The sequence below is a fragment of the Nipponia nippon genome, unplaced genomic scaffold (genome assembly GCF_047370975.1).
Source record: "Nipponia nippon isolate SJK-2023a ecotype South Korea unplaced genomic scaffold, ASM4737097v1 scaffold_9, whole genome shotgun sequence".
Lineage (NCBI taxonomy): Eukaryota > Metazoa > Chordata > Aves > Pelecaniformes > Threskiornithidae > Nipponia > Nipponia nippon.
In genome coordinates, this window is record NW_028262413.1 from 13307699 (window position 1) to 13320340 (window position 12642).

A 12642-nucleotide genomic window follows, 5' to 3' on the forward strand; every position below is an offset into this window, starting at 1 on the left:
AGACTATCCAAGAATTTTCTTGCATCTGTGGAATACTAGGGAATAAAATACCAAAACAACAATCCTGGTTTGAAAGGAGTGTCAGGGATGGGATGCAAACAGCCTTGGTACCTGCAAATGGGACAGCGACCTCCATGGTACTCTGAAGAATTGTCCCTCATCTCCATCAAGTCTCCAGAAGCACCATCCTCAAAGCCCATAGAATAGAGGCATTTTGCATGACTTTGGACGGATCTGGGGTTTTATATTCCTAGGTTTTTTAACCAAAAGGCAGATACTATATTTTCTTGCCACCGGCACTGCTTACAGACAGCTGAAAAGCCAAGTGCTGTTGTTATTAATCCACATGGCAGGAGTCATTTTGGTCAGCTCTTCCGCATGCTGGCAGCTCGCAGACGGGTCTGCGGGTGCTTTAGATGGGTTCCTGGCAGTAGGTTAAGTTGATAAGTGCTATACCTCTTGTGTTTTTAATTAGGTATCAAAGGCTGTAAGTGATTGTTCTGTTTCAGTCCCACGTAGCTTATTGCAGAGAGTGAGGAGAACAATCGTAAACCATTGCATTGCAGTGTAATGAAGAGAAGCCTTTTAAGTGACACGATGGGCTTATTGATGGGAATAATACGTGGGAAAACGAGAACACAGAAGAATTTCAGAAGCTGCTGGTGAATACAAGATTTATCGCAAATCTCGCTTAAACTAGTGTAAAACCAAAAGTGGCTTGCCTTTGGTAGAAATCTCTTGTATAGGTGCAGTTGCAACCAACAGAATTTGGTGCTTAGAGGAAAAATAGTATTTGTCCATGTATCAAGACCACAGAGGGTAAAAAAATACATTTCTTGAGTTCACTATAGATGCAGAGAGTAACTGCTTAACTATGTCAATCAATATAAAGGTCTATGGTGACATTTTCCTTCAAAAATTAATAATGAATACTCTAATCATTCACTTAAGACGTTATTAGTTTTCATTGATTAGTCCTTCCTGCTAACCCCCAGCTAGCCTAATCAGTCTGTGTGAGAATAGATGAATATATTCAATTAATCTCTACACCCTTCAAAGTTGCTTCTTCAGATCAGAAGATAAAGATTCTTAGTCTTCTCAGTGCATTGAACCTGACTTTATTAGAAGAATCTTATAAATTTTAACTCACAAAAGCAAGCAGAGACCTCTCATGATACCCCTTTGTATGCTATTAGTCATGCAGTTTGTCTTGTAAGCACGAAGGCCCCTTAACTTCCAGCCTTCAGTGATATGAATAAATTATAAGAATGTGTGTCTGACTTGATTTATTTATTTTTAATATTTAAATTCCTGTTCTGGAGAAGGTTCCTTTCATAAAAGGAGGCATTCTTCCCCCTCCCTTGGGTTGCATGGCACAGGGGTTACTTTGCAGTGATAAGCTGAGAAAGTCTTCAGATTGCCTGCTTACAAATTTTAACTATTTACAAGTTGTAATAGAGTGTGAGGAAAAGATAGGTTTTACCTGGAGATGTTTGGGGTTTTTTTTGAGGGGGGTCGGGGGGGAGAGGGTGTTGCAGAATTTTAGAGGAATGGGAATGAGGGTGAAAAGGGAAAAGTATCCCCCTTTCCTGAGCAGGGTGGGAACATTTCCTAGAAAGTGTCACCTTGCAGACATGGTGTCCTTCACGTAGCGGATGATGTTTGGAGAGAAAAGTGAGAGTAATTCTCATAACCTTCCTCTTAACTGTGATCTACAGAGTTAACTAATTACACTTCAGATTACCCGAGAGGCAGTGAGTGAATCTGCTGATGACAGAACTGAGAGACAAATGAAATCTCACAACACCCAAGTGGAAGATGCAGATATGGGCTTACAACTCATAATCCTCATCTGGTACCCAGCGTACATAGACCCTTACTTTTGCAAATTTCTGTGCATTTCTGCAAGTTTCTGTGCATTTCTACTGATGATCTTCTTTTTTTCTTCTTCAGATCTAGAGCGTTGATCTGAAGAAGAACAAAAGAAGATTGTTAGTAGAACTTGCAGAGTAAACCAAATTTGCAAATCATTCCTCAGAGTGATTTTGAATGAAATGTTTAAAAAAGTTTCTTTGTTGGTCTTCAGATGCAACTTTCCTGGAAAGAAAAGCAAGCTGTCAGAAACAGAAGGAGCAGCAATCCTGAGTCTCCTTGTAATCTGTCTTTTCTCTTTTACAGATTAAAGGTTGCCTAAAATTTCCAAGGAGCTCCATTCTCTTCTCTAGTTACCGGACTCATCTCCTCTGACCCGGGAAGCTGAAGATGAGGTTGCTATGGGAACTGCTCGTGTTGCAATCATTCATGGTGTGCCTTGCAGGTAAAGTGTAGTTTTAAAACTTCTGATTTAAGAATGCCACTGTGTTTCACGCTAATGCAAAAGTGCACTGCATTTTATATGCCAGTGATAAAACGGCAAAATAAGTCCCTGCTCCATAACCGGCATTATGAAACGTTGCTGAACAGATCAAGCTGACACTCTTAACAAGCTCCTTTTGCTGTTGTTCAGTATCTCCACAGCAAAAATGCAATGTTTCAAAGGTCTTCTCTGCCCATTTCCAGTTCAAAGTTGCTGTTGATGAAAGTTGTTTTCCCTTGTTCTGTGCTAAGCATTTCAATGCTCAATTAAACCTACGTGGAGTATAGCTTTAAATCCCATTAAAATGGTGTTATGTTACAGCTAAGACCTCGCTCCATTTAACAAATAATTAGAATAACATATTTCAGTGATATAACCGTCTTCTGTAACTGCCCTTAGTTTAACTTTTTCTTCCCTGAGACTTGCAATGTGTTCTGAGCATTCCCAGCAAAATGAAATTTCTGAGGAATGTGCCTTTTTCCTAGAGCTGAAACAGTTCTTGGAAGACACTTCAGATTTGCAGAGGGTCAGCAAAGCCTGCACCAAAGCTTTGCTGCCCTTCTCACACGCACGGAGTTGCTTGTCGGCTGCTGCTTGGTGAGCTGGGGGAACCGGGCTCGCGTCGCTCCACTTGTGCCTCTGCGCCCCGTGGGCAGAGCGGGTGCTGCAATCGCACCAGGGCTGTCGATGTCTATTTTGAGTCTCTCTTTCTTTGCCGTTCAGCCATTGTTGATTATTTCCTCCTTGAATTGGCATTATTATTCTTTAACATGTATTTTTTTCTGAGGGGGGGTATTAGGTTTTAATTCATGTTTATGTCACCTTGGTGTTCATCTGGATTGCTCTAAGTTATCTGCCGCTTGGCACTCAGAATGTTTTACTGCTTTGTTTAGTAACTTGTGCCTTCTTCCCTTTTATATGTGCACATCGTCAGGGTACTTTTTCAGCATTTTAGGTAATAGCAAACTACTTATAATAGTGTTTACTTTCTTCTGCTTAGCTCTACTGAACATAAAGCCACTTTTATTCCGGTACTTACGGGTACCTATTTTTGAAATTTGGTTCCAAGCCTTTCTAAATGTGCTATGACAGTTTCTGAGCTGGCAGAAAATTGGATGCAGAGAGATTCTGCAATGCAGTGCCACACGTGTTTCACGAATTGCAACCCTAGAGAAGTTAGGCTGCGGGAATACATGAAGTATGATCCTTTATTTTAAGCAAATAAACAAAAGAGTGGGAAAACAAAAGCATGCAAAATATTTTCTTATTGTAATTTCTATACTTAAAACATCTATTGCAAAATGTCTACAGTCAGCAAAGTTTCAGGAGAATGTGTTTGGGGGAGTTGTCCTTATCTTTTACATCTGTTTTTTAGAAAAATGCACCTCATTAGCACTGGCTTTCCCCATGCTATTCTGCAACAGCGTTTTTTCCTCATCTTTGCAGTGCGCTGAAAATCTTCAGGGCATGGCATCAGTTTCTCTGTCCTGCTGACGGAGATTAATAGAGTTATGGGGAGAGGAGTGCCAAAAGTTTTGTGCGCGTTTTATATTCGGTGATCAGTGAGGAAATTGTTTCATTTTGCTGAAGGACATAGTTGCGTAGAGGTTTGGGCCAACTTCTTTTGACAAGACTTAAATTTGGAAGTTTCTGTGTCTGCCTGCGATGTTGTACGAGCTGGCTGTAGCCACGGAAGGGATTTTGCTGTACCACGAAGCAGGGCTAACTTGTTTGGGTGTAGTGCTGTTAGCTAATGCGCTCGGGATGCTTCCCGGACCTGTGTGAGTGTTTTCCGTAGCACTGTGATATTATGGACTATGTGAACACATTCAGATCTGGCTGTTAAATATTCTGAAGTTAAGGAGGAAACTGTACTGGACACCTTATATCATCTTGTTCTGCATCGATACGCTCTGCAAGGTGGGAGGAGGTGACCATAAAGTAGTTAATTTTAGTAGTTGCTATTTAGCAGATCCATGCAAAAGGCACAAAGCTGTAAAACAAAAGTTCATAGACTAAGCCTTCAGGCCTTCTTAATTTTTTTATTTTTATGTTCTACTTTTTTTTTTTTCTGACCTAGTTTCAGGAGGCGTGTTTGCCCCTGCTGGTAATTATGCTGCTCTTGGAGAACTTCAGCTGTTGATCCCAAGGAAAAAGCTCAGAGGAGACTGGTAGCTTCCCAAGCTGTGTCCTGCCCAGCAGCAGGGAGGCGTGGGGGAGCCTGAGGCTGCCCGCTTCTCCTGGGGCACCGCTCCTCCCACTGCCCTGCACGGTGGCTCTGCTTCGAGGCTATCCAGGAGGGATGGAAACTTTCCTTCTGTCTACAATAGATAGTCATTGCTCTTCTCTGAAACTCTCCTTAAATTCTAACTTTAAAAAAAAGTTAAGAAGTAATATTTTATTTTCATGTTGATCAAACCATTGGCCCATCCTTGGGAAAAAAGGTTAATAATTGAATTATATAAAGAAAAAAAAAAAGAGGTAAAAATAGGATGCATTGTGTGCATAAACTTGACAACTGAATACTTGTATTTAGTTCTTGTCATCAGTGTCAGACACATAGCCCAGGTGTCACTCTTTGTCTCTGCCACAGAGAGCAGCACAGCTGGTGGAGGAGGAGCTTTTTGTGTGTTGCCCTGTCAAAACTCCCCATGGAGGCTAGCGGCCCCACCATCCCTGTGCGGCAGCAGCCCCAGTGCCCCTTCAGGGACAGCTGGGGGGCTCCAGCTACTGCCAGTCCCAGCAGCTACTTGGGCCTTTTTTGTGTGTGTGTGCTTCCTAAATGAACATCTGTTCTCTAGAAATTGCATGAAAACTTACAAACTCGTATCATTCAAGCCATTAAACAGCTGTCAAACTCAAAGCACTTGGAGTATCCAAACGTGTCGTTAAGGGTACCAGTTATCCGCCACTGCCAACGTGCCAGGAGAAGAAAGACGTGCCAGAGCTGTTCACAGTCCGCATGGGATATTGCTATTGATTTTACGTACTGGGTGTTCAGATATTACAGTTCTTCACAGCAGGATAAAACACTCGGATAGAAAGCTACATCAATCCCAGGACACAGTTAAACCAGCTACCCAGAGGTGCAAATCTACTAATAAATTTGGGAGCTATCCAGCCTCCCTCAAAAAGGCAGCAGCACTGCTAAAGGTCTTTCTGAGCTTACCACCCCCTTTCAACCCATCACCCAACCTGGCACCGTGTCTTTCAGACTACTTTTCTCGCTGGTTGTTCCGAGGTCGTACTGATAAAAACTCACGATGCTTTCTTTGGACTCAGTAGTTGATGTGTATTAATTCAGGGTTTCTGATTATATTTTCAGGAGTCTTTTCTTCAGGTGTCAGCTCTGGGAAGCAATAACTGCAAATTATTCCTTTGGTGCCAAATAACTCTGATTTGTTAGGGCTGTCAGATTCCTTTAAATAGCAGTTGTGGTGGTGATAGTTTTAAGTTTTGGAGAGTAAGATGAGAGGCAGAATAGGCTGTGAAAAATAACACACAGCTCTTTAAATCATGACTTTGTTAACAAATGCTCTCTCTTGGGCAGCCCCACATAGCTATCGTATACCCTGAAGCACATTTGTGTACAGCCTGGGAACAGCAATGGGGAAAAAAAAGACATTGCACAGGATGAGCCAAACCAACACATGTTAATGAAGATGGGACATAGGCTGTATGCCTGTAGTGTGCTGGACAAGAATGAAAGGAAAAGTTCTGTATTTTTGTGACTCTTGTGCAATTCTTTGCCTCATTAACTTCCTGTGCCAGTTTCACTGTTGAAGTCATATTTGCATGTTAATGAGCTGCAGTCGCATAGACGCGTTAGCCTTGTGAGTGTGTGTATGCATATTTTATAATGTAATTTAACCCGTGAATATCCACTCATGTTTTGAAAGAAAACAGAAAAGAACCTAGTAGCTTTTGAGAAGTGTTTATGCTCTGCTGTGTCATGCGTGTGGTTGGAGTCTGGCTTGCTCTCCTGCCCCTGATCTCTGTCTCAGCTTTTTCTTGGAAGCTTTGGTTTCTGGCCTTCTGCTCGTTCTTGCCATTTAAAAAGAAAGATCTGTGCTCACAACACACACACCAGCCAGCAACACTGGCCCTCCTTTTTTCGTAGCAAGCACCACGTAAACACAATAGCTTCAATAAGCGAATTTGCCTTGTAGGTCTATAATAATGCTTCTGTTTCAACAAGTTTGTTTTGTCAAAGGGAAAGTGCTGTTGCAGCTGTATCCGTTCAATGCTCCTGGAGGGGTGACTGAACTAGCTCCAGAAAGCACAAGCCAAAATACTGACTCTAGTATTTGTTTTACACTGATGTGAATGAATAAGGAAACACTGTTCTTTCTCTCTGCTAAATTGGCTTCTTCACAAAACCCCCCAGCTGTGTAAGCCTTTGCTTTGCAACAGATTAAATGGGCTGCACAAAGATTTCTGGCAGTTTTTGGTGGAACATGGAAGGTGATCCTGAAAGTTAGAAATACCTGTGTTGCTCCCCCAGAGTGGTTTGTATAGGTCACCCCGCAATTTCTGTACATGTCTACACTCCATTACATGAAAAGCTGGAGTTTCACAATTGTCCAGGTACCCAGAATTAGATATTGGCCGTATTGCCTCTCACATCTGAAAAGGTAAGATGAATTAATATAGAGAAGACCCCACGTACAACATTTATACATTGTTTCAGCCATCAGAACCAGGGGTTAGAGTGGTATTTATCAATGGGCTTTTTGCTGGCTGTCAGTATAGGGAAGCCTGTTATTGGTGTCATGATATCCCAGCATCACCCGCACTTAATTCTTCAAATCCAGGGACAGCATCATATTTTTCAATATCAAATTCTATCATATTTTTGATTAAGGTGGAACAAAAGCATTGTTTCACCTTTTATCTGCTGCAAAATGCCGTTTTCTAATCTAGAAATATGCACACGATAGCAGAAGTCAGAAAAAAAAAGATAAATATTTCTCTAGAGCTTATTTTCAATGTGGGTTTGTTTGTTTTTTGTTTTTTTCCCAGGACTGTTTTTTGCAGGAAAATATTCTTATAACTGCCTGTCCAGGCATTCTCTCTCTTTTTGTCACATGCTGATACAGCATAACCAATACCTCAGCAGTGGTTCAGACCAGAATATTTACAGCATGGCTATGTAATTCGTGGGGAGAAAAAAAATATATAGTCAAGTGTTTTCAAAATCACCGTAATTTCTACCAATACATTCCAATGAAATCGGGCATCCAGCTCTTGTGAAAAATTAAAACTCAAAATTCATACAAAGATGAATATTCACAGGCCTATTTGAATTCATGCTTCTATACAAGCAGATGTAGGTTACGTACAAAAGAAATTCTGCTAATTTAATGTGTGAATATAAATAATTAAACCAAGAAGTACTGTTGTACATATTAAATGATGGTCTTCTATAAAGGATGCAGCAATTCAATTTGTTCAGCGTTTTTTCTGGTGCCGTGTAGTTCCCATGACTGGTGCTTTGATGTTAGTGGGTAGCTGGAAAATGATTAATCTGTTGCAGTTCTGTAATTAATTAATTTATATTTTGGTCAGTTCTGCAGCACTTTGCATTTCTGTACCCAACTGCCTAATTAATGTTTGCATAGCACTTGGAACAGATAAAGCAGCGAATGACTCCCATTAATATAATCACTTCTCAAACAGGACCCAGGCCTTGGCTTTGCGGCACTCGGTAAAGCTGTCACTGAAGCTCACTGGAGAAGGCTTTGCAGTTGAGATCTGGCTTGCCCTTAATACTTGGGTTTTTTCCTGAATTATTCGGAGGGGTTTTTGTTCACTTTAAGCTCCTGTATTTTCAAATGCTGTAGACAGAGCTGTGACCCGGGCCCCCTACTCCTCGCCCCGGGTGTGCCATCTTGTGGGTAGGCGGCCATTAGCCGAGGGCGAGCTGGTCATGTACGCGCATCTCCTTTAAAGCAGTCCCGGGCCAATCAGGACGACAGGCATGGCCGGACAGGGGCGCGTACGAGCACGCGGCGCCTATAAAAGCGCGGAGCCGCAGGCAGCAGGCGGCAGGTGTGGGCCTCAGGGAGGGAAGTCTTTGCTGTCGGCATCCTTTGCCAGGGCTTAGTGAGTTTTGTACGTGTCCTTTGAGGTCAAGGTATGGTGAACGTGTTAAAATGACCCAATCTGCAGAGGGTTTCAGGCATTAGTTAAAGCGGCCTGGTGTGCGGAGGGCCTTGGGGACAAGTTTTGTGAAATGTCGCGCTCTGCACAGGGTCCGGGTTAAAATAAAGTTTTGGTTGTAACAACAACTTTGTCATGTCACGGTTCTACTCAGGATTCCTAAAGAATTTGCCTGTTGCCGTAGTGATGGGTGATGAGGTCACAGGAGAGCGGTGATGTAACACCAACAACACTGTGCTAGCTTGAGTATAGATTTTTCCACTGAAAACTGAATACTTGCCATCATACAACCTTACTGTCTGAGCAAATATACTGCTGGAGATTATTGCCATGAGTGCACTGGCTTTCCTTCAGAAAAGTTTTTAAAAGCTGCCTAAAAATGTGCTTTAAATTCTCAATAGAAGACGGTGCTGAATAGTTACTCCAGGAGAGGGCTTTGGACAGGCATCTTCTGGAATAAAAGGCATTTTCTGGAATAAAAGCCTGCTCTCCTTCCCAGCTGGGGCAGGCTGCTGCCAGCAGGAGAGGACAGTAAATGGTGGGGCCCCTGTGGGAGATGAGAACGGTTCATTCTCTGTATTTTTCCAGCGTGTTTCGGCTGGAACAATCATCTGCATGCCAGCTAACTTGTGCTTCCCTGGGCATTTCTGCGGCCGGAGAGCGGAACATGTAGCAGGGTCACCAGCCCCAAACGGTGCAAGGGGCAGGGTGGAGAGGGGTTGCTTGGGCAGAAATACAGGTCACTTCTGCAGGGGGACAGCACTTGCTGTGGCAAATGATGTTAATTTTTTAACAGTCACAGAATTAGATTTTATCCGTTTGCTGGCAGTGTCTGGACTCTGGTGTGAAGTTAAGCTCCCTGAGACTGTTAACCATTGTTTCGACTCTAGTGTCAACTCCACCTGTGATCCAAGCAACATTACCACTTGTCGAATATGGTTAAACTGATCTGTGTTAAATATGCTTTCACCATGTCAAGGGACAATTTTGCTACGGCTGGTAGTTGTGGTGTTAATGGGACATGCTGTTGTAAAAGTAAAGGCTTTTGAGGTAAGAACGGCCAGAAGCGGTGAAGCAAAGATAGTGAGCATTACAGTTTGCTGTGGATAATAGTTGGCAGTGCGGGGTGCCGAGACTTGCTGTGGTAGTGATGCAAGAGCTGGCAGAAGTCCATTCCTTTCCTCAGCACTTGTGCTGGAGTCCTCCCAGGGAAGGTCCTTTCCTTGTACTTCTTGTTGCTGATAAGAGCTCAAGTGTCTTGAACTCAAGCCAGAAAGCATTCCTGTAATTCTCTAATGTCAGGGAAAAGTTCTACAAACTTCGTACAATTAAAATTCTCATTTCAATTTGGGATGAAAAGCCAAAGAAGTGGGGTCATCAGCACCGCCAAGTGCATCTGCCCCTGTCAAAGTTTGCTCCTGCAGTGAAAATCCAGCTAGAAACTTCATTTGGCTATTCTCTTTCTGTAATGTCAGTCTGCTGCATTTCCTGAGCAAGCCTAGACCGTCTCTAAGGATGGACAGAAGCTTCCTTAACACATATAAATGCGTAAACAGAATAAAACGTGCTGTTGAGGTGTTGGTGTTGGGTGGTAATAATAACTAATATTAATATGGTGCTATGTATTACAGCACAGAGGTTTGAAGCCAGAGGACATGTAATTCTAGTGTGAAGCAACTGAAGCTGGACATGAAAAGAGGATGGTTTAAACTAGGGAAATAAAGAGTGAGAGAGGAAGAAACTTCAGAGGGGAAGACTTGTTCGAGCTAAGAGGGCACTGGGATAAGAACAATTAAATCTGAAGTAGGCAACAATTCATTTAAACTGAAACCAGAAGACTTTAGCTGCCAGAGTGGGATTCTACGGTATCACTCAGCTGTACATAGCTGCAAAGGGGAGCTAAGAAAATGTGTATGATTATGTGTAATTTATGCTTATTTAGGGATTACATGGCAAGTTTTTCTGTGATTGCAGAGGATTTGACTCAGCCTCACAAGAGGTCTGTACCCATTTTACATTGATCTGTCAGCAGTGAAGCCCTCACTAGATGTGACCTGACTCTGATTTAGGCCATAATTTCCCAAATTATAAAGTTAGAGACCATATCAATGCAATTTTCTCATTTCTCTTTTACATGCAGATGATTAGGTATATTATGTTTTTCTCTGTTTAACTCCCAAGTCCATCTGGGCAAGTTTAATTAAATCTTTCTCAAAAGTTATTGAGGTAAGATGATGTACTTTAAATAAAACAGAGACTATACAGACATTTTTATAAGCAGATGTTCCAACTAGCTGGCTGTGTATTGATCCCCTGTGCGTTTTACATGATGCGTCTCTCCAATTTAGCTTTTTTGCATTTGAATTACTATGTAGGTATTGAAATTAAATCTCATTTTGGGGAGTTACAAAAATACCTACTTTTCCAAGCATCTGTCAAATTAGGGAGAATATAGACTTCTTTATTGCCAATAAAAATGAAGTCCTATGGCAAAATTTGAGGTGATTAGTCTGTTGCTTTATAGGTAAAATACTGTATGATTCTTAGAAAATATAAATATTATTGGAAAGAGACCTCATTTTGTAATGCTTGTGTCGTCATTGAGGAGAATGAGAAGGTAAGAGATGCAGTGCAATGCAAAACCTGCCGGGTTGGGCACTGGGGCTTGTTGCTGGCTCTGTCTCTGGGATTTCATTTAGACAACTGCATCTTTGTATGGTCTGAGAACTGCAATACTGGGCTACAGTGTATACCTATAATAATCATATGTGTATTCATTGCATGCAAGACACACTTCTCGCACTTTTTGAGATTTTGGTTTGGAGCTTGTGTTTACTGCTGTTTATCTTGAATAGCTGGGGAAAGTCAGGCATAATTAGTCAGTAACCTGCCTCTGTATAAACACTTCATTCCCTGACACTGCCTTGCATAGGTACCAAATTTCTTTCCCTTTTCTCCACACTTCTGTGGGTATTTTAATCATTTAGAATAGTAACAGGAGTCACTGGGGGAACCATTAGTTTCCACTCAGACTTGTGGGGTTAAATCCCTTGGTTTTGCCTTCTGCCCTTACCTCGTGCAGCAGAGCATTAACTAACCGAAAATTATGTTGGCAGCGATCATTATTATTTGGATAAAGGTCTTTCAGCTAAGCAGCAATCAAGGGTGATCATCCAAACGGAATAAAAGGGGAAAGGGTCAATTCAACTTTGATAGTTATAGTACCATAAATGTGGGCAATAACAGAATTACCCTTTACTGACAGCTAAATGTGTAAATAGGCTGGCAGAGCTTTGCTGGCTAATGTTACCCATAGGAGAAAGTGAGGCTATTCACTACCTCTGCATGATTTTGTAGGGTGTCTCATCAAAATGCATGTTGCTTTCTGCAGCTAGGCACTGGTTGTTGCAAGTGCTCCAGCTCTTACAGGATTTGAGCCATTAAATAGAATGGATGCTTATGCATTCTTGCAAGTTTGTGCTCAAAGTCAGTCTACGGCAAGTAAGTGGGCTGCTCACAATAAATACTGCTTTTAATGAATAGAGCACAGAATGCTATCGTGCAGCTCATTCATCTGAACATTGTTTAATGCTGGTTTATTGAAGCGTTTGTCAAATGCTGTGACAGTCTGTGTTGTGAAATTAAGGATATACTCATGACAGGCTGCACTGACTCATTATTGCATGTTTTAAAAGTTTTCCTGTATATTACGATGAAAAAGCAAAACTTGCACGTTATCACTTCAGTGCTTCAATTTGTTTTTCCTTATGTATTTGAATTTTTTATTTTGCACTAAAGTATATGGTTTTAGCTTCATAAATCAAACTAAGACACAATAGTTAAATAGTCTATATCATGTTAATTAGGCTGTGAAGCAAGGCAAGCATTACAACCATTTATAATCGAGTACTGCAGAAGTTGCTAATCAATGAGACAGGCAACTAATTAACCAGCCAGCAGTCAGCATCTTCAGCTGAAGTTGGTGACTTTCAACTTAATTAAACTCTCCAGGTGTCAGTGAAAGTATGAAAAATATATCTATCTTAATATATTGATGTGTCTTAATTCCACTTTTCCAAGTTTAAACGTATGAAGATTGCATCTGCTTTAAGGAAAATTGTCAT

The 12642-nt window shown here is 41.5% G+C and overlaps 1 protein-coding gene across 7 annotated transcripts in view; it reads left to right on the plus strand.

Annotated features, from left to right (window-relative positions):
- The window catches only part of LOC104016941 (contactin-4), a 353560-nt gene that overhangs the window by 178903 nt on the left and 162015 nt on the right, over positions 1 to 12642 (plus strand). For all 7 annotated transcript variants that reach the window (XM_087743644.1, XM_087743651.1, XM_087743647.1 and 4 more), the window contains one exon: positions 2179 to 2317. In XM_087743644.1, coding sequence (XP_087599770.1) covers positions 2263 to 2317 — 55 coding nt within the window. In that variant the 5' untranslated portion in view covers positions 2179 to 2262. The remainder of the gene's footprint in view (positions 1 to 2178; positions 2318 to 12642) is intronic.